The sequence below is a fragment of the Euprymna scolopes genome, chromosome 36 (assembly GCF_053919585.1).
Source record: "Euprymna scolopes isolate OS-2025 chromosome 36, ASM5391958v1, whole genome shotgun sequence".
In the NCBI taxonomy this organism is placed as follows: Eukaryota; Metazoa; Mollusca; class Cephalopoda; order Sepiida; family Sepiolidae; genus Euprymna; species Euprymna scolopes.
Window position 1 is genome coordinate 58,138,717 of NC_136517.1, and position 20,453 is coordinate 58,159,169.

The 20,453-nt window shown below is 32.3% G+C and overlaps 1 protein-coding gene across 1 annotated transcript in view; it reads left to right on the forward strand.

Moving 5' to 3' along the window:
- The first annotated feature begins 15,105 nt into the window (after nucleotides 1-15,105).
- Nucleotides 15,106-20,453, forward strand: part of LOC145260525 (cilia- and flagella-associated protein 36-like) — a 52,309-nt gene continuing 46,961 nt past the window's right edge. Inside the window, exon 1 of the mRNA XM_080118717.1 lies at nucleotides 15,106-15,258. Within this exon, the coding sequence (XP_079974843.1) occupies nucleotides 15,156-15,258 (103 nt within the window). The 5' untranslated portion in view covers nucleotides 15,106-15,155. The remainder of the gene's footprint in view (nucleotides 15,259-20,453) is intronic.

Below are 20,453 nucleotides of genomic sequence, written 5' to 3' on the forward strand. Positions count from 1 at the left end.
CCAGGAAAGAGTTATGTAATCAGAAATACAAATGCATTCTAAGTCGGAGAGTGCACGTATGTATGTGTGTATGTATTATTGGTTGGGTGTGGAGTCCACTTGTGTCGCACACAAGTAATTTTGTAGATGAGTCATAGCTATCTTCAGATTAACGTCAAAACACCTGAATAGAGGGGAAAAAACTGAAAACAAAATATAATTCAGTAGCAGTACCTCCCAGAAAGTATTTTGATTGGATAATTTTGTAATCACTCAGCATGGAAAGATAAACTCGCTCAAAATAAAATCGCTTGTAATCATATAATTGCTACAAACCTGATTTCAGTACTGTTTTTTAAACAATTACCATGTATAAGAGTAATTTCTTTACCCCCTCCCCCCACACACACACGCACAAATGTGACCCCTGGTAGCACCAAGAAAATGTATATGACTTTATATTTTTTATTGTAACCTGTTCACGGTCATACTGAATTTGATTATGTGAGGTTTGCAAGTAAATTTGTCGATTTTGTTGGAAGAAAAGGTTGTGCAGTAGATATTCGTCCTCTATGCCTCGTTTAGTAGGAAAAAATGTATTGCTGTTAGTTTGATTATAAAAACAAACTCCTCCATTAAAATTTCAATCAATTTTATTCATACGGTTTTTATCAAGAAACAGGCAAGGACAAAGAAAGAGTTACATAGACTAAAATACAAAAAACATGTTGAGTTGGTGAATGTGCGTACATCCGAAACACAGGTTTAGTCTGGGTTTCTCGTCTTACATTAGCCCTGTTTTGGCTTCAGGATGAGACAGGAATATGGCCATCTTGTCACCTTGATGTGAAAACACAGACTGCTTAAAGTGCATGAAGAGAATGTGATGAAACAGTTAAGTTGAAGTGTTTTGATTGGATAATGTATTAATCATGCTACAAGTAAGGATAAACTTCTGCAAATTAAAATAGGTCATAATTATCTAATTGCTACAGTATACTTGTGTTAGCTAGGGAAAGGAGGTTCGGGAAGAAACCTAAAAGCGGCAGTTGAAAATAATGTAACTTACCTAGAAGAGCGGTTCGCTCTCTCAGCCCCTAAACATTGATGAGAAAAGCCATGAGATGTGGCAGTCTCCTTACCAACAGTGAAGTAGACGAAGACGGTTGGCACAGGTGGCTAAAAGTTGGTCTATTTAAATATGTACATAATATCTCTTCCTCCAGTTCACTGTTTTTAAATCACTCTCTCTTACGCACTTAATTTCTGTCCTTGTTCTGTCATAAATAAAGCGCTTTAAAACCAAACTAGCATCTTTGTGAGTCTTAACACGCACATTCAATAAGCCGGTATTCAACCTTTGATACGTATGAAATGATGAATTTATTGATATCTTATATTTGATAGATGTTCTTTTTATCCTTCTATTTATATATTTATACCATCTATGTAACCAATTAGTCACATCAGAAATCCTTATCTGGGCAAGTTGATATTTAACGATAACTGTTTAAAATAATCCTTTTAAAAGTATCTTTTAATTTTAAATAATTTTATTCAATTAATCTATATAATTATAAAACTCAAATGATCTTGTAACGATGTATGCAACCCACTTTCCGGTTTACGACATCCGGTTGCACATGTGCACTGAAATATTACGTTATTATTTCAAAATTATTATTTAACATGGGAAGAATGGGATTTAAAATAACTTAAACGTAATACAGAAATGAACGATGTAAAAGAAAAAAAAAAAAAAGCAGATATATCAAAATTTGAATTTAACTATAATAAGTATTATGGTATCTGTTCAGTGCACATTTACCTATAAGTATGGCCAACCACTTATAATTCAGTAACTGTAAATTGTTTTTTCAAAAATAATCAATTATAATAAACAGAAAGACTCATAGAAATCTATCTATATTCTTTTTTCATTTTAATATACTTTCATAGAAATGTTTATGTAAAAAAAACACACAAGTGTCACGCTCATACATGAATTCCATAGCTAATATAACATACTGACCCAACGGGTCACGGGTAGTCTAGTTTTATTATCAAAATGATATCGTTAGTAATTGACTTGACAATGGTTTCTACTGTTTGTTTTTCATAGAACAAGGTTTGATTTGCTTAGCTAAACCCACCACAATGTTTACACCTCTGAAAAAATCCATCCTCCGATCTCTGTTCTTGGAGGTGGTAATAGTCAAGATATTGATGTGTTTTCTATCTTGAAATGTAACTGAATATATTTTGAATTATTTCTATAAACCTGCCACTCAGGCAATGTCGGTTAAATAGAGTTGAAGAATAATAAAAACCTGTCCATTTTTTTTTTTTTTTTTTTAGTCTATTGTTTTTGAATTATTTTTAATTATTTGTTTTACTTTTTAGTTAAAAATATTTTTAAAAATTTTTTAATTAAATTTTTAAAATTAAAAAATCTTATTTTTAATTTTTTTCTTTACGTCAGTCCATTTTTTTAAATTATTTTTTAATTTTTACTTAAAAATATTTTTTTAAATGTTTAAATTCTTTAATTTTTTTAACATTTTTTATAGTTTTTTTAAATCAAAAATGTTAATTTTTTGTTTAATTTAACTATGAATAATAATTTCTTGAAGTATAGAGAGTCACAGCTTTTATTTTCATTGTGCTATGAAAGCAAATTGACTTTCAATCTCTTTAGTAGTTACCATTCTGCACTGTGAACGCCTTTTGTATAATGACAATGATTGATGAATGGTTTCAGATCTACAAAGCTTTTTACGTTCATCTTCTTTTATGAGGAGGGAAGAAGTTGCTTGTGTATTTGTTGAAATTTGTTTAATCCATCACAAAAAATCTTGTTTGTTTTGATAGTGTTGCAAAGCTATGATTGATCACCGATTTCTATCATATTTCGTTGTTTTTCTTGATTCCCAACCCCTTCTCCTTGTTATATCCTGTTGATCATTTTCTTTTTTTTTAAATAAAAGTTCACATTTATGATGATGAGGACGAAAAGGAACGACTTGTTCCAGCATCCAAACTGCACGTTTTCTATTTTTCTTTTTTCTTTCCTTTTTCTTTCTTCATTTTTTACTTCTATAAAAATATATCCATCCTTTTATATATATATATATATATATATATATATATAAAATACGCATCAAGTGCACTTGAAAGCCAAATCACAACGTAATATTAGGAAAATAAACAAATATTTTACTTGTTTGAAATTTATAACATAAATACATTTCGGAGCTATACTCCATCCTCAGTATGTTGTTTTCTTTCTTTTTTTTTTCTTCCTTGCCATGTTGTAAAGTTGGAGAAAGAAAAGTCTGTTTGTAAAAAGACACGCATTGTATCTCAGCGGTTGTATTTTGAAATGTTGGAACTGTGCGTTAGTAACACAAGAATAATGAATTTTCTTTCTCCAACTTTAAAACATGGCAAGGAAGAAAAAAAAAGACAGAAAAAAACATACTGAGGATGGAATGTAGCTCCGAAATATATTTGTTATAAATTTCAAACAAGTAAAATATTTGTTTATTTTCATATTACGTTGTGATTTCACGTTCAAGCGCACTTGATGCATATTTTATTTTATTCAAATTGAATCAACGTTTCTACATGGAACTCACACCCTTGACAATATATATATATATATATATATACACACACACACACACACACACACACAATGAAGTTATCACAGAATATATCTTTAATAAAGCAAACTTATAAAGATAGAGAAAGCTCAACACTGTTAAGAGGAGCAATTAAATACAAGATGAGGAATAAGTTACATATAACTTTATAATATCATCAGATCAGTAAAGTAAAAGAGAAAACCCTCTTTCGGTCATCAGAAGAGAAGAGCCAGAATTATACAAAATGGAAAATATCGATCACTATCCCATCATCTCATATGAATCCAGAAATTCTATTGTTGGCATTGGTTTCCGTGATAATTTTCTTGTCAGAATTCTTTCTAGAAAGACAATGAGTACTTATGGGAGGGATCATGAAAAGGTAGTGAAAGTGATTTTTTTGTGGAACAAACTGGATTTGAACTTTGAACACCCAGGTAGTCGATCTGTGTCATTAACCACTAGACAACCATCATTTTCCAAAATATAGATAAAAACTGGTTTAAGAATATTTAGATTGGAAATGGAGGAAGTATATATTATGAACAAAGTATATCTTTAAAAAATATTGAAGGAGGTAGCAAATACAATTTAAAAACAAAAAATCTTGAAATATAAAAATATTAAAACTAGGAGGAAAGAGTTAAGCATTCCTAGTTAGATTTTTGTTTCAATTTTTTTTTATTCTTGTATTTTATATCTCCTTTAATAATAGTTTTAAATATATACTTTGTTCATTTCTAATGTAAATGTTCTTTAGCCAGTTTTTATCTATATTTTGTATAATTCTGGCACATCTCCTCTTCTGATAAAAAGCATTTAGCTTTGAAATGCCTTGAGGTTTTTCTCTTTTACTTTTTCCTTATTGATCTAATGATATAAAGTTGTATGCAACTTCTATTCCTCATCTTTTATTTATTAATCTAAAGAAGCTTTGCATATTTAAAAAAATATATATAGTAATCAAATAAATTTTATAAAAAAGTATAATAGTATTTTTAAAATGTGAGTTAAATTCCTAGAGATATTATGTTTAACATATTGTGGCCCTTGCACTAGCATAAGTTAACTTACAAGAACATTCAAAATTACAAAAGGAAACAACTATATAATAGTGTAAACAAAAACCAAAAACAAAAAATCTTAAATTGCTAAGTAGTAAACAGCTGTTTACCATGAAACTGTTTCGGAGATTTAAAAACAGGACAGCTGTTAAATTTATGGCTCTCCTGTAGAAAATATCGCTGTTATGGAGTCCATGACATAAATAGCGTGATTAGTGCAGGATGGTATTGAGTGCGATGGGGTTCATCAAACCCAACAGCACTACTCTGACATTTTGTGAACGTGTTAGTTTGCAGTTGCATCCAGTTGGAGATCACACACACCCCATCTCCAAATATAAAAAGGAGGGATGCACACATGCTTGGAAAGTTTGGTTGAGAGTTTAGTCTGGACAGTTTGTCAAAACAGAAGGCAGTTAACGAGATTCGAAGAAGAATGATCAACTCGGAAATATGAAGAAGAGAAAGAAATCAGAAATGGGTTGAATGCTGGAGACCTTTACAGAGAGTGTGAAAACTATGAATAAAGACTGTTTTCACAAATAAGAAATGCGTTGTTTTTGGACCATGTATTTTGGTTTTAGGGCAACAAGATGAGATGGAAGACAAAAGAAACAGAAGGAGAAGGGAGGACTTTCTTGATATGCATTTATGTTACATATATGTACATACATACACACACACACAAAATGTGCATCCACAAATGTATAATATACACACACATAAGAATAGATATAGACCCGAACATACAATACCACATCCCCAATAGCAATATGTAGACACAATCAAGTTACTATTTCACTAATATATATATTAAAAAATTTTTAAATATTTATTTTTATTTAAATATACAGTGGTATCTTGGTACGCGATCATAATTTGTTCCAGATGTCTGTTCAAACACCGGAATGTTCGGCAACCGAAACAATATTTCGCCTTTAAATTAACTGAAATAGAATTAATTGGTTCGAGAGTTTAAAAGTTCCTTTTTATCTTTAAACTTTGAGGATTTTATACATTTAATTGCGCTGCCATTTCATATTCTTTTGCAAGCGCTAACACACATATTCCTCTTTCAAATTTCTCTATCAGTTTCTTTTTTAATTTGATCATCGTTCAGTTTTCAGTTTTGCACTCGCTTTGCTGCTTTTATTTCTCTTTTCTTTCTTTTTATCCAATGGTAAAAAAATGTCCATCTCTTCTTTGTTTCTAAAGTCTTTACATGATGCTAAATCAATTATTTGAACCACAAAGTATTTTTTTTTTCACATAATTACTGTCATCGTTCATTGTATTGAAGTCTACTGACTTTTATTTGGCTTTTTGGACACCTCGAGGTCCTTTGTCATCCCATGCTAAAAAAGAGTTGACCAATCGAATTGCGTGGTTCTGGTTTGACACTGATGTTCTAAAAATAACTCGGACACCATGTCAAAGGGGTTGCGAAGACGCTGTTCTAAATATAACTTGTCGCAAAGTTCAGACTCGTGTGGTGACGTCATCGGAGTGGGGTTGGGTCGTCACACTACACGTCAAAAGTATCACAACCAGTATGAATTATAACATTCCATTGAGGAATACCATTGCTTGTTTATATTTGAAGCTAAGCCAACAATTTGAACTCCGAAATTTCGTTCGACTTCTGAGCCAAGAAAATCTCCAACTTTTGGTTTGAATACCGAGTTGTTTGACCACCAAAACGTTCGATAACTGAGGTATCACTGTATTTTAAATATCTTTACATGCATAAAAGTTTATCAATGGACACGGTTGTTTCTGCGTATCACGCATCATCAGCATAACTACACTTCTTGGCAAGAGATTGAACATGACTATATAATAGCCAGTCTAGTCATGAGTTCTATCCCTTGCCAAGCAGTGTAGTCATGCTGATGATGGGCGATACCCAGAAACATGTGTCCATTTATATGCACGTAAAATTATTTAAATAAAAAAAATAAATTTTAAAAAATATGCCCCCCCCCATTAAAAAAGGGAGGTAACCTTTTCATCACTTAGGAAAGCACAAATTAAATACAAACTGCTTATATCTCTAAAAAAAAAAAAAAAAAAGCATATGCAAACACCCATACATACACACACACACCTCTCAGGATGAGGTAAAGTGAATTCTTCAACTGGAACAGTTGTAAATCATTTCTATGTTCCCATACGAAGATTAAAATCAAGATATAATGATACTAAACCTTATGTACAGAATCCTTATTTTAATTTTGATATTTGAGTTTGGATTCTAGAAAATGTCTGAAATTTTAAGCGCATGCTTAAGGGGCCTTAAGAATAAATTGAAATTCAGGGAAGATTGCCTAATTGGTGTCTGATTATGTATCAAATCTAAAATATTTCCGTTTTCAAATGGGAGATTTTGCCCATTTTATGTCTTCACTTGATTGACAGTGATAATTAGGGTTAGGACAACAGCATATTCTTTTGACTCTCGAGTATGTATCCGTTAATATCTTATGTTTTTATATAGAGTGATGTGGTTCTCAGTCGATTAACTGTGTCTGTGTCGGATATATACTCGAGAGTCAAAACAATGAAAATAATATGCTGTTGTCATAGCCCTAGTAATAAGGCTGCTGGAAGAAATACTCTGAATTTGCCTTATTCAATTCTACCTCTTGCTATCACACCAGCACCTGCTCCTCCCTGTACTCCAGTGGTATCAACAAGGTGACAAAACTTTTGGACAACCTTAATAGCCTTGTTGTATAAATATACTTTCTCCACATCTGAGTTCTCATCCGTTTCCATTACTTTACATTTTTATGCACACAATCTGGTTATCATGTCTCAACCTACCAGTAATGCAACTGCACCTTTTGTATATTCAATGTTTACAAGTACCTCAAGTCGTTTCATAATCTATCCTCTTTCTAGAGGTCTTTTCAACATTGCAATCGCAGATCATCACTTTGGTGCTGGTGACATTCATTTTTAGACCTTTACTTTCCATAGCATTCTTCCAAGCAAGGTCTTACAAGTCCTAAATCATCAACACAAAGTATCTTTACTGGGCAATTCGTATGAAACTTCCTGAACACTGCTTGTAAGACACACGCGAAAAACAACATATTCAGTACCCTAATGTACTCCTTTAACATTAAAGCTGTCACTAAATGTGATATTAATTCTAACCCAACTTTCAGTATTTCCGTAGATGGCTTGAGATCATATATGCTGCATGTCAGTTTCAAGGTTCCCAAAACAGCTCCTTTATAGTGAGCTGTCTATAGGAAAAAGAACAGCAAGAGGACAGAGGAAACTGTTCAAGGACAGTCTAAACATTTCCCTCAGTTCTGTTTGTATTCTAACTTATTGGAAAAACTAACCCACGACCGATGTTCCTTGCATGCCGCAAGCCACAAAGGAACTACAATTGCTGACTTTGAGCAAAATGCAAAACGTGAGAGGAAATGTACGATTAGAAAAGACAGAGTAGTCAGCACTTCTGCTACAAAATAATCCCACAAGTGTCCGACATGCAAGAAATATTTCAGAGCACGAATCGGTCTAAAAAGCTATCTTTGAACCCACAGAACAATTACATGAAGATGGCTATCTTCACAAGCGATGGACAAACATCATCACGTGGCTTGAACAACCTTCACCAACCACTTGTTTGCTCCAAATTTACATAAAAGTATGTAATAATGTTTTCACCTGAAATGTGTTAGTTTAAAAGATCATCGATGTAAATAAGCACCCAAAAATTAATAGCCATCTTTAATTGGTGAATTCGACTGTAAAGTTAAAGTAACAAAACAAATTTTGGTATAACAAAATTTACAGTTTCACAAATTTAAAACTATACAGGTGGATCGAAAATTTAATTTTCACTTTCAATTTGTAAAAGTTATTGTATATTTTGCTTACTGCTAAACTATACTGCATCATTGCCGAGATTTTAAATACAAAAATAAATATAGACAATTAGGCCCCTCCAAAAGTCACCACAGAATTACCCCCGCCCCATGTGTAAAACAATGTAACTTTATTATCTATCTATCGTCTATATCTTCTATCTATACTCCTATAAATTCGTTTTTCTTTTGTGTGTATTGATATTCATATTAAAAACCCTCTTTTCTATTTATTTAAAAAGAAAATACAATTTTGTTATATATGGGTTGTGGAAATGCATTCACTAGCAAAAGATCTAGCTAATTTGCATATTTTTTTTAAACATTCATTTTAATTAATTCACTATTAGTTTTTTCGGTTTTCTTATAGGATGATCGTGTGTGTGTGTGTACATTTCCCTACGGAATAATTCTGTCAATTTTTAGTCTACAGACTCGAAATTTGATATTCAGGGTACTGAGATTTGGGAAAATCGATGTGATCTGTTTTGGGGCAGAAATTTGGTGATTATAGGGTCAAAGTTCAACGATTTGACCTTTGAGAACTCTACCATACTCCTCCGACAATTTTGGGTTTACACACTTGAAATTTTAGATATAGGTTCCTTGGACATGGATCTAACTTAATAACTTGAGTTGAGCCCAAAACAATAAATTTTAAGGGGTCATAATAGGGGTCAAAGTTTAAAAAAAAAAAAAAAAATTGACCTCTGCGGTCTCTTCCAAATTACTCAGACAATTTCTGGTCTAAATATTTGAAATTTTACATAAAAGGGTATTCAGAGATAGGGCAAGATTTTTCATCAGTTTGGGTTGAAAATTTTTACTTACCAATATATAAATGTATGTATGTATGTCTGTTTGCATGTCTGCCTTAAGCTTTCAATAGAGGCGACGTATTTTTACCAAGATCAGTATCATTTTAAAGTTCGACCTTTCATACAACAAATATCGAAAAATTGGCTAAAAACATTAATATCTTCCCCTTCAACTAGGCACTTTTCTACAGGGGGGGGGTCACTTTTTTCGCCAATATTTTTTAAAGTTATCCTCTCCTTTAGATTGTCTAGCCTTAATTTTAAAAAATGTCGCTTCCGGTTTGGCAATGGTCGTAACAGCATAAACTTTAGGTTTTACCCCGTTCTTTTCCTCCTTCACGGAATGGGTTCGAGCCTACCTTCCCACTTCCACTTTTTTTTTTTTTTTTTTGCTCAACATACACATCCAAACAACCGGGCTGAAATGCTAGTATATCTATAAAAGTGAAAGTCTGTGTGTGTGTGTGTGTACATTTCCCTACGGAATAAGTCTGTCAATTTTTAGTCTACAGACTCGAAATTTGATATTCAGGGTACTGAGATTTGGGGAAAATCGATGTGATCTGTTTTGGGGCAGAAATTTGGTGATTATAGGGTCAAAGTTCAACGATTTGACCTTTGAGAACTCTACCATACTCCTCCGACAATTTTGGGTTTACACACTTGAAATTTTAGATATAGGTTCCTTGGACATGGATCTAACTTAATAACTTGAGTTGAGCCCAAAACAATAAATTTTAAGGGGTCATAATAGGGGTCAAATAAAAAAAAAATTGACCGTTTTTTTCTTTTTTTTTTTTTTTTTTTTTTGCTCAACATACACATCCAAACATCCGGGCAACGCCGGGCACCCATGCTAGTATATATATAAAAGTGAACGTGTCTGTGTGTGTGTGTGTCTCTGTACATTTCCATACACAATAACTCTGTCAATTTTAAGTCTAAAGATACGAAATTTGATATACAGGGTACTGAAATTTGGGAAAATCAATGTAATCGGTTTTCGGACAGAAATTTGGCGATTAAGGGGTCAAAGTTCAATGATTTGACCTTTGAGAACTCTACCAAACTCCTCCGACAATTTTGGGTCTAAACACTTGAAATTTTAGATATAGGTTCCTTAATAACTCGATTTTAACCCAAAACAATAAATTTTAAGGAGTCATAATAGGGGTCAAAGTTTAAAAAATTGACCCTTTTTTTTTTTTTCTCAGCATACACCTCCAAACACCCGGGGAACGCCGGGCTGAAATGCTAGTAAATTAATAGTATCAATATAAATTTTGTACCATTTAAAAGAAGGGCAAAATAAACTAGTAATGATTTAAAAAATATTTTTTCATCGTACGAAAATAATGAAATTGCGAGACGAAAATCGTGTTTACATAATTGGCGCTTTAAAATAACGTCCCCATGTAGTAAGCATTTTGAACCTGAAAACATACTCGTGTTTAATAAATCTAGCAAACATCAACTAATGGTCATATTTCCGTCAAATTTTCGATACTTATCCATTTTAGAATGAAATTACATATAAAATGCAGTTTCTGTAAAATATATGAGAGGAAATATTTTTTTAGTGCGTGCCCCCCCCCATTTATTTTTTTTGAAATTTGAACAAAATATATTTAAATCTATTGAAATTTCTATTTATTATGAAACATAAGAGTTCAAATAAGTAAAACATTTATTTTTTTAAAATTTAAATACACGTATTGAACAAAAATTTACCTTGAAGTTGCAATTAAAAAAATGATATAAATTTAATATTATTATGTTTTTTTTTTAATAGCGCTTTTTCGAATTAATCAGTTGACTTGCCAAGAAAAAGAAACTTTGTAAACATTAATTGATTTTTAAAATATTAAAACGATTAAAATTCCATTATTTCAAAATGTTCCGTTACAACGTAGATTTTTAATTAATTGTGTTTAAATTTTTTTTTTAATTACTAAGTTTTTATATAAACATGGTTCTTGTCAGCTATTTTATCTCCAGATTAAAATCGATTTGAAAATATTATTGCACAAATATTAAGCATTTTGTAGCCCCCCTCCCTCATATTTTGTTTGTCTCTTTTTACCGAACAAAAGTATGGAAGCCGAACATGAACATTCAGTCAAACCATATTTCATATTTAATATACGCATGTTTACAATATTATTAATCATTAAACTGTGTAAATCTTAAAACCTAACAAAATTATAACAAAGATTAATTATTAATTGCAGTTTGAAGAAAATAAACAAAGGTTTTAAAAAATCATTAAGTCGCTTCTGCTTTTCCATAATTCGTATAGCTAACACAAGTCTGACGTCACGGAATCGTGCATATTTTTTTCATATTGTTTTGGAGATACCTATAAAGTATTGTATTGAAACGGGTGGACGGTAAATATAGATCTAAAAACAATTTGACACCCAGTTACTGTATTCAGCAGGCATTTGACCGACCTCGCTACACTCAACCCATCATGATCGCCGCATGATAGTTGAAGCAAATAGTTGCAAAAAGGTGGGTGTATGATGGAATGTGGTGGAGTCCTTTGTTGAAGCAGGTCAACTATACGAAATCGCCAAGTCTTGATGGTTTGCCAGCCAAGTCGTTCCTGAGATTCTCTTACATGTTGATACGCGTCTTGACAGATGTGTTCAATCATTAGTTTGTGGCAATATCAAAGATTGAGTTACCAAGAATGCGGTCATACTGCCAAAGACGGTTACCAAGAATGGAGGAGAGGAATTAGAAGAATAATAAGTCCACAACTTTGCTTAAACATAGAGTTAAAGTTTTTTTTACCTCATTGTTGATTTATTGTGTGTGTATTTAGGTAGCACTTTTTCATTTAAGCCAACATTGTTAAAAATAACAGAAAGCGTCTGCTTAATTACACCTTTTTTTAACATTTTTTCCAATTTTTAAAAAGCTTTTTTTGTTAAAATAAAAAAAAGTTAATATAAGCTACATATGTATCACAAACGTTTTCGATTCTTTGTTGAATCATCACCAGGTGAAAAAGTAAATAAACAAAAAAGTTGGAGAAAAAGGAAAGAATTTCAAAAGGCAGGTGTGAAATGGGAGCTTGAAGTCAGCTGTCGGGAGAATGTTTTTATGCTGTTCCAGGAGAGATGTTAACAATTTAAATTCTGTTACGCCAGAATTAGTGCAACAGGATACAATTGTATTGCGTTAACTATTTTAAAATATTATTACTGGTTGCATAAACAATATTATTAATCGTAAGTTGTTGAGTTTTGATGTAATACCCTTGTGTATTTTAATCTTTTTAAAATTGGTTTTGGAATTAATTATTTTAGTGTTGTTTGCAAATTCTTATTGCCCTTTCCAAGGAGGTTATGCTTTCGATCTATTTTGTTGGTTTGTCACTGTTTGTTTGTGTGCAGCCTAGCATCTACATCGCTTGACCAATCGTCACAAAACTTGGTCCAAATTTCGGTCATGGTCTTACTTTGCACTGATTTAATTTGGAGATATATAGGTTAATTACTAAGGTTAAAGTCACAGAAAATTTGAAACTTACACTTTTGGCGATAACTTCAGTTCTTCTATTATTTGGATTCTTTAGATTATGGAATTTCGACTGGAACCCTTTATTTAATCCATGACAGTAGCATCCTCTCATTATATCAGCTATGATTGGGTAAAAGTCCTAAGTAATTCGCAATCATATTGTTACCTGCACTGAAGATTGAACCTACAAGGATCCATGGTGTAGTGGATCAAATACTAGGTAAAATTCTGTTGTTGTAAGTTACACTCTTCTGGAGGTTGGCAGAAAGATTCCTGAGTTCAACAGAAAGATCCTCGAGTTTGATAAGATGCACCTGAAGAAAGGTTGACGGGTAATGTCTGGTCGGGTCACTTCTCCAATGTTGGTTGTTCAATGTGGATATCATTGCAGTTGAAGAAACAGCCCAGAAGGTTTGACCTCCCTATATTACTTCTTCAACATTGCTGGTTGAAGAAGGACATCACTGAAGGTTGGAGAAGCATCTTGGCAGGACTAGTCAATCGGGATTGTACCTATTTACTATGCCTCCCCACGGGACAGAGTTAGACACCAGGGTCGTTTTTTAACGTGGAGAAAAGGTACAAAAATAAAAAATTGTCTCAGTCGTGAAGGATTTCTCCTCCACCGAAAGAGAACAAGAAATGGAAGTGCAGCATCTGAAGAACAGCTGCTACACTTTGATCTTGACCAAAAGGCCATTGTAGACACCATATCAAAATGGGATAACTGCTGGGAACATTGAATCAGAAGTAATCTTAGAAAGAACAAGTTGGATCTCACGAAAGTATAGCAGATAAGTTGCTCTGACCAGGACATGTTGATTTTCACAGAAATGTAATAAGTAGAAAATAAATTGCCCTGAAAAGGACAAATTGGTTTGCATAGAATTGTAGTAGAAAAATTGCCCTGAAAAGGGCATGTTTGCCCCTGGGATGGATGGAATGTTGGAACGAGCAATATTTGTTGCCACTGCTGGGCTATTGAACTGACAGCTGTACAAATTGGAAGCAATCAAACATAGGTAGATAGAAACAGCTACTGCAGTAATTTCCGTTGGTCATTATTGTAGCAATAGAGTGCAACTGTAGTATTGTTACTAGTTTTGTCCAATCATTGAATAATTAGTACATATGCATCTTGTACGCGTTTTAAATTTTCATGATGTTGTTGATAAAGACTTTGTTTGCCAAATTTCCTGGCATATTTTGTACTGGATAAATTTCCAGGAGTGTTTGGTTATTGCTGCAAAAGGTAGAATTAGCTGCAAAGTTCTTGGCAAAGAGTTTGGCTTTGTCTGATGCTGACAAGATTACATCAGGTCCATTGATGATAGTTGGGATAGATCACACGCTTCTGTTCAGGATTCTGCTTGCTATTTGCCAAAACTGGTGGGAACCAAGTTGCTGCTCAGCTACTTTGGACTTGCCGGACTGAGCATACAACTCTATTGCGTTCTTTATTTTATTACTTTCTTACAATAGTTGCTGGCAGTCCTGAAAGCGGCTTTAAATAAATAAATTTGGGAGAGGGGTGGCAGGTACTCACACTAAAAATTAGACTAAATCACTAGGGCTATGACAAGAGAATATTCTTTTCATTATTTTGACTCTCGAGTATATATCCGTTTATATCTTATATGTTTTTATATGGAGTGATGTGGTTCTCGATTGATTAACTGTGTCAGATATATACTCGAGAGTTAAAACAATATCTCCCCGGGATTTTTAGATGTCTTGAACATTAATAAATACAATAAAACTTGAGAATTCGATAAATTTTAATTTTTACTTGTAATTATTTTTTAATTATTTTTATACTCGATCATTTTTCGTTAATTCTGGAATGTTTTTGTTTACTAATTTCGACATGACACGCAAGTACGTAATAATGTGTTTAAAATACATTTATTTGAAATCCCATTATTAATGCCAATGCGCTGCCGCTGCACAAGTGCAACCAACCATTTTTGTTTGATGTGAAATGTTTACACAAATACATTTTCGTGAACATAGTAAAATAATTTAATGTACAATTTATAAAAGTTACATTGGCACGAAAAATACCCGCACACAGACACGAAAAATGGTCACATAATTTTATTTGGGTGAAACTCAAGAAGCGAAATAGGTGAGATATTCAAACGGTCTCTATGATACAATTGAAAGCGGCAGGCGCCGGTTGTCAAGGACGACGATAACAACAAATACATTTTTACATCGAACATAAAAATGGCCGAGCAAAACCAATGGATTTACGACGAACTGTTAGCTTTTCTCGGAAATCCTCTTTTCCAAATCCCGGTTGTTACGTTTTTGGAAGCTCACTGTTTAGGTAAGAAGATGAAGATCACCATCTTTAATTATTGGTTGAAATTACGACGCAAGAAATCAGTGTTATTTTATTCATTTTTGATATTTTATATTGTGAAAGAAAAAAAAAAAGAAAAGAAAAGAAGGAGAAAAAAAGCCGTTCGGTGTTTCTTTACAATAACTCCGCTATGAAGAAAAAGCGAATTATTATTGTGTAATTACTAGGGCTATGACAAGAGAATATTCTTATGGTAATCTGAAAGAAAGAGAGAGCCTGTTTCCTCCGTTTGATTATAGGTGGTGTTACTGTCTGTTCACCCAGTTACGGAAGCACAAAATGTATATAATGGCACCCTTGAAATAAAAATAAATGTTTTTGTTATATTTTAATTTTAAATATGTTTTTTTTTTTTTTTGCAAATATATTAAAGTTTTATTTTTTTCAAACATATTTACGTTTTTTTTGTTTGTTTTTGCAAACATATTTAAGTTTTATTTTTCCAAACATTTACGTTTTGTTGCTTATTTATTTTCAAATATTTACGATTTTTTGTTTTGTTTTGTTTTTACGTTTCTAAGAGATCATCCTTTAAGGAATACTCAAGAAAACACGTCACTTAGTGGTAAAATGTTATCAACAATTGCATCCATTATGTGGTTTGACAAAGGTTAATTGGCGGCAAAGATCATAATAAATTGCGCATGTTTACAAAAAAAAAACAAAAAAAAAAAACAAAAATAAAACTATATTTGAAAAAAAATAACAAAAACAAAAAATATGTTTGCAAAAAAAGAAAAAACGTAAATGTGTTTGGAAAAACAAAAAAGAAACGTAAATGTTTCCAAAACAAGCAACAACAATAAATAAATAAATATGAAAAACGAAAAAAAAAAACCCGTAAATGTTTGAAAATAAACAAGCAACAAAACGTAAATATGTTTTAAAAAATAAAACTTTAATATGTTTGCAACCCCCCCCCCAAAAAAAAAACAATGTAAATATGTTTGAAAAAAAAGACCCCAAAAAACTTAAATATGTTTGCAAAAAAAAAAAAAAAAAAAAAAAAAAAAAACATGTTTAAAATTAATATATAACAAAAACATTTATTTTTATTTCAAGGGTGCCATTATATACATTTTTTGCTTCCATAACTGGGTGGACAGACAGTAACGCCACCTATAGTTAAACGGAGGAAACAGGCTCTCTCTTTCTTCCAGATTACCATTCTTATTATTGTTTTGACTCTCGGGTATATATCTGACACAGTTAATCAATAGAGAACCACATCACTCTATATAAAAACATGTAAGATATAAACGGATATATACTCGAGAGTCAAAATAATGAAAAGAATACTCTCTTGTCATAGCCCTAGTGATTAGTCCAATTTTTAGTGTGAGTACCTGCCCCCCCTCCCAAATTTATTTATTTATTTTACAATAAACAAGTAGGTTTTATTCATTGTTAAAAGTTAAATTCGCTTTAAAATCACTATTATATATATATATATATATATATATATATATATATATATATATATATATATATATATATATATATGAAATTTATTTATACAAACATTGATGGCTACATATGTGCATACATGTTTCTGTAATCACCCGCGTTGGGGGATTGACGTAATCCCCCAACGCGGGTGATTTCATATACCTGCTCTGTTTACTCATTGAGCACTCTTTGGTAGGCACATGTTGTTTCATTGGATGTACTTCTAGGAAACTAAACTCTACTGGCTATATATATATATATATATATATATATATATATATATATATATGTGTGTGTGTGTGTATATATATATATATATATATATATATATATAACAAATAAATGTTACCGAAAGCAAGATAAGTTACTATTTTACCTATATGGATAAGGTTTTGTGTTTTAATTTATTTTTAAGCGTTTATCTATTTTGAAACAAAAGCAGTGTTGAGTTAGAACGAAAAAAAAACGGCAGTTTTGTTACAGGCACTTGAACCCCCGATAATTGCTCACAAATAGAAAATTAAACAAGAAACATTTTGTAAATGTGTGACCATGTAAAAACCCCTGCTGCACACATATATGCATACATATGCCTAACCCTAAAAGTAACCCGATGTAGAGTTGCAATATAAAAAACAAGGGGAAAAAGACAAATACTGTGCATGCGCAGTGGGAGTAATGGAGCCGCTAAAAGTCAAGTTTGTCTTATTTGAATTTGAATATTTATTTATTATTACATGATGAAATTATTACATGCTTGTCGCCATATTGAAACTACAGATAACACAAAGCAGTCATAATTTTGACGGTTCCAAGCTATTTGTGAACTTTATTTTCAAAGTTTCGGACATCCAAACATCAATGCGACAGTCGTGACACAATGGCGTGTAAACCATCTGTAAAAAGTTGAATATCAAATGCAGCAGCAGGTCCTGGGAACATGTTTACCAGAAAGAACAGCTGGAAATAAGTCATTCACCAGCCACTATGACCATGTAATTTTTACAGCTACGTATCTAGAAAATGGAGCTAAAACCTGACATAGTGATATGGGACAAGCAGGAGAAAGAAACAACCTTCGTAGAAGTTAATGTTCCCAATAAACAGAGCTAAGAGGTGTGATGACGAAATACCAAGGTCTTATGTACGACATAAAAAGAAACTGGAATCATAGGAAGATCTCCATAATTCCAGTAATTATAGGAGGAACCAAACTTATGAAAAAAAATTCAAAACTCCCTAGCAAATATACCCAATGAACCAAGTGCAAGAGTAATACAAAAAATTAAACTTAAATGAACCGTTAGAATCTTAAAAAGATCCCTTGGTTGGAATACATGCAATTGTGGGTGAATGTCTGGCATCCAGTAGGATGCCCCAATCCCCAGCTAGACCAAAATGTGGAGAAAAAAAAACACACACACAAACAATATAATAACACTTATTGTATAATGTGGGTTGTTTTATTTTATGCCATGTCAACCTTTTTTTTTTTTTTTGGAATAATACAACATTGAATCCAATCATTTTAGTAAAAGTTTGGGTCCTTGTCCAAAATTCCTCCGATATTAGAAAACAAAATATAAAGAAAAATCTGTATGATGTGCATACCCTTGATGAAACGAAAATATCATATTCTAAAAATCATGTAAATTGATCAAGTAGTTTTATTTTTTAACAAAAATCATTCTTAAGTAATTGATTGGAATTGGTATAAATCTCGCAAGTTTTAATTATTGTTGAGTTATCTCCCTTTAATTTTTTTTAGGTTGTTTTCAAAACAGTGAAGATGGCCGCTCTTCAGTTACTTATAAAATTTGATTTTCTTATTTAAAAATAAAACTACTTGATCAATTTACATGATTTTTAGAATATACTGTTTTCGTTTCATCACAGGTGCATATATCAGACAGATTTATCTTTATTTTTGCTTTTTTTTTATGTAAAGGGAAGTCTGGACAAGAACCAAAGTTTGTATGCCTCAAAATTTATTCATGATGGAAGTGCATGTTTTACATAATTCTTGTATCCTAGGTATGGGGAAAGGTTGACACCTGTAGCAGAACCACTTTTTTGGTTTTCAGTTTGGACATTTGGAGAGTGCATAGCAGGGGCAGGCAACTTTCATTCATTCATTACAAACAATAAAGTTTTGACTTTGCTATGAAAATTGAAAATTTTGAAAACAAAAGTTTTCTCAAAATTCACACGCGTTTCAATAATGCATGTTCAAAAATATTTATAAACGTTAAAAGTCATACACTTTGACTCCTTTCATTCATGCATTTATTTCAAAATATAAAGTTTAAAGATTATATTTTATTAGTAATGAAAATTTCAGAACTTCAGCTTTGTTATGAAAAAAAAAAGATGAAAAACCTCCATTTTGTGTTAAAAGAAACTGTATTTTTGTGTTATCATAATTTTTCTTATATTTATTTTATTTAAATAAATGTGTAACAAAAACATTCTCAACAACAACAACAACAAAAATGCATTTATTGTTGTGAGATTTTTTTATTCGACCCTGAAATTGCATTTGTCTACCCTTGCTATGCACTCTTCATATGTCCCAACTGAAAATCAAAACAGTGTGTCCTTCATAGTAGTGCACAGATGCCAAAAGTGTATTTGGATGGCAAAGTTTTTGCGATTGTTGCAAAATTTTCTTACTTTGGTGATACTGTTGGAGCACAGGATGGAGCAGCTGTTAGTGTGATGGCAAGAGTTAAGAATGGATGGGGTAAGGTTAGGGAACCTCTGCTATTATGAACCAGCAGAGTGTTACCACTGTCGACAAAGAGAAGAGTCTATATAGTGTGATGGTGTATAAACGTGAAAGCTGGCCGGTGAGGATTGAGGACATGCATTGCATGAAGAGAAATAACATGAAAATGATACGATGGGTTAGGGTTAGGATTACGGTTATGTGTGTGATGTGAGACTTAAATAAAAGAGCTCAGACAAAGATTAAATCTGGACAGTATAGGGAGATGTATGCAGAAAAAGAAACGTTGACGGTTGAGCCATGTTTAAAAAATGGATGGCAGTTCTTGAGTAGCTGTAGAACAGTTGAGGTAGCAGGTTTAATTTACAGGGGAGGCTAGGAAAACATGGGAGTAAGTGATAAGATGGATGTCAGAAAAAGAAGGATAAATAAAGACGTGGCCAGATATAGGTTAGTTTGGAAGTTATTTTTTTTTTTTTCTTACTTTTATTCACCCTAAACAAAGCATATTACCACTTGGACATAAGGAGCTACTATTTGGGACCATATCAACAGGGATACTTTGTAGGAAATTGAGCAGCGAGGTATCTGTTCATATTACATCTATATTTCTGCATGTCTATACAGTCAGGGAAGTAGGAGACCAGGAAGGAATTCCGAAGTTTAACACTTTTAAGGAAGGAAGTATTAGAATTATTAGGCTTTCCAGCATCTAGGAACCTCGACAGTAAATGGGTAGGATATTGCTGCTTGTCAGGTTAGTCAAGGGTAATTATGTCAAGGGGGCAAAAGAATTACGAGTTCATCAGAGCTCATTTCATTAAATTACATTTAAAACCTGCACAGGGATGCAACATTGTGGCAATGGAACAGGGGTTGAAGCTTGGTTGATAGTGTGGGATCTATTAGGTTGAAAACTCTTTTTTGGAGCCTGGTTAAAAGGGAAAAACTAGTGGTAGATGCATCAGCCCAGATGTGGCAA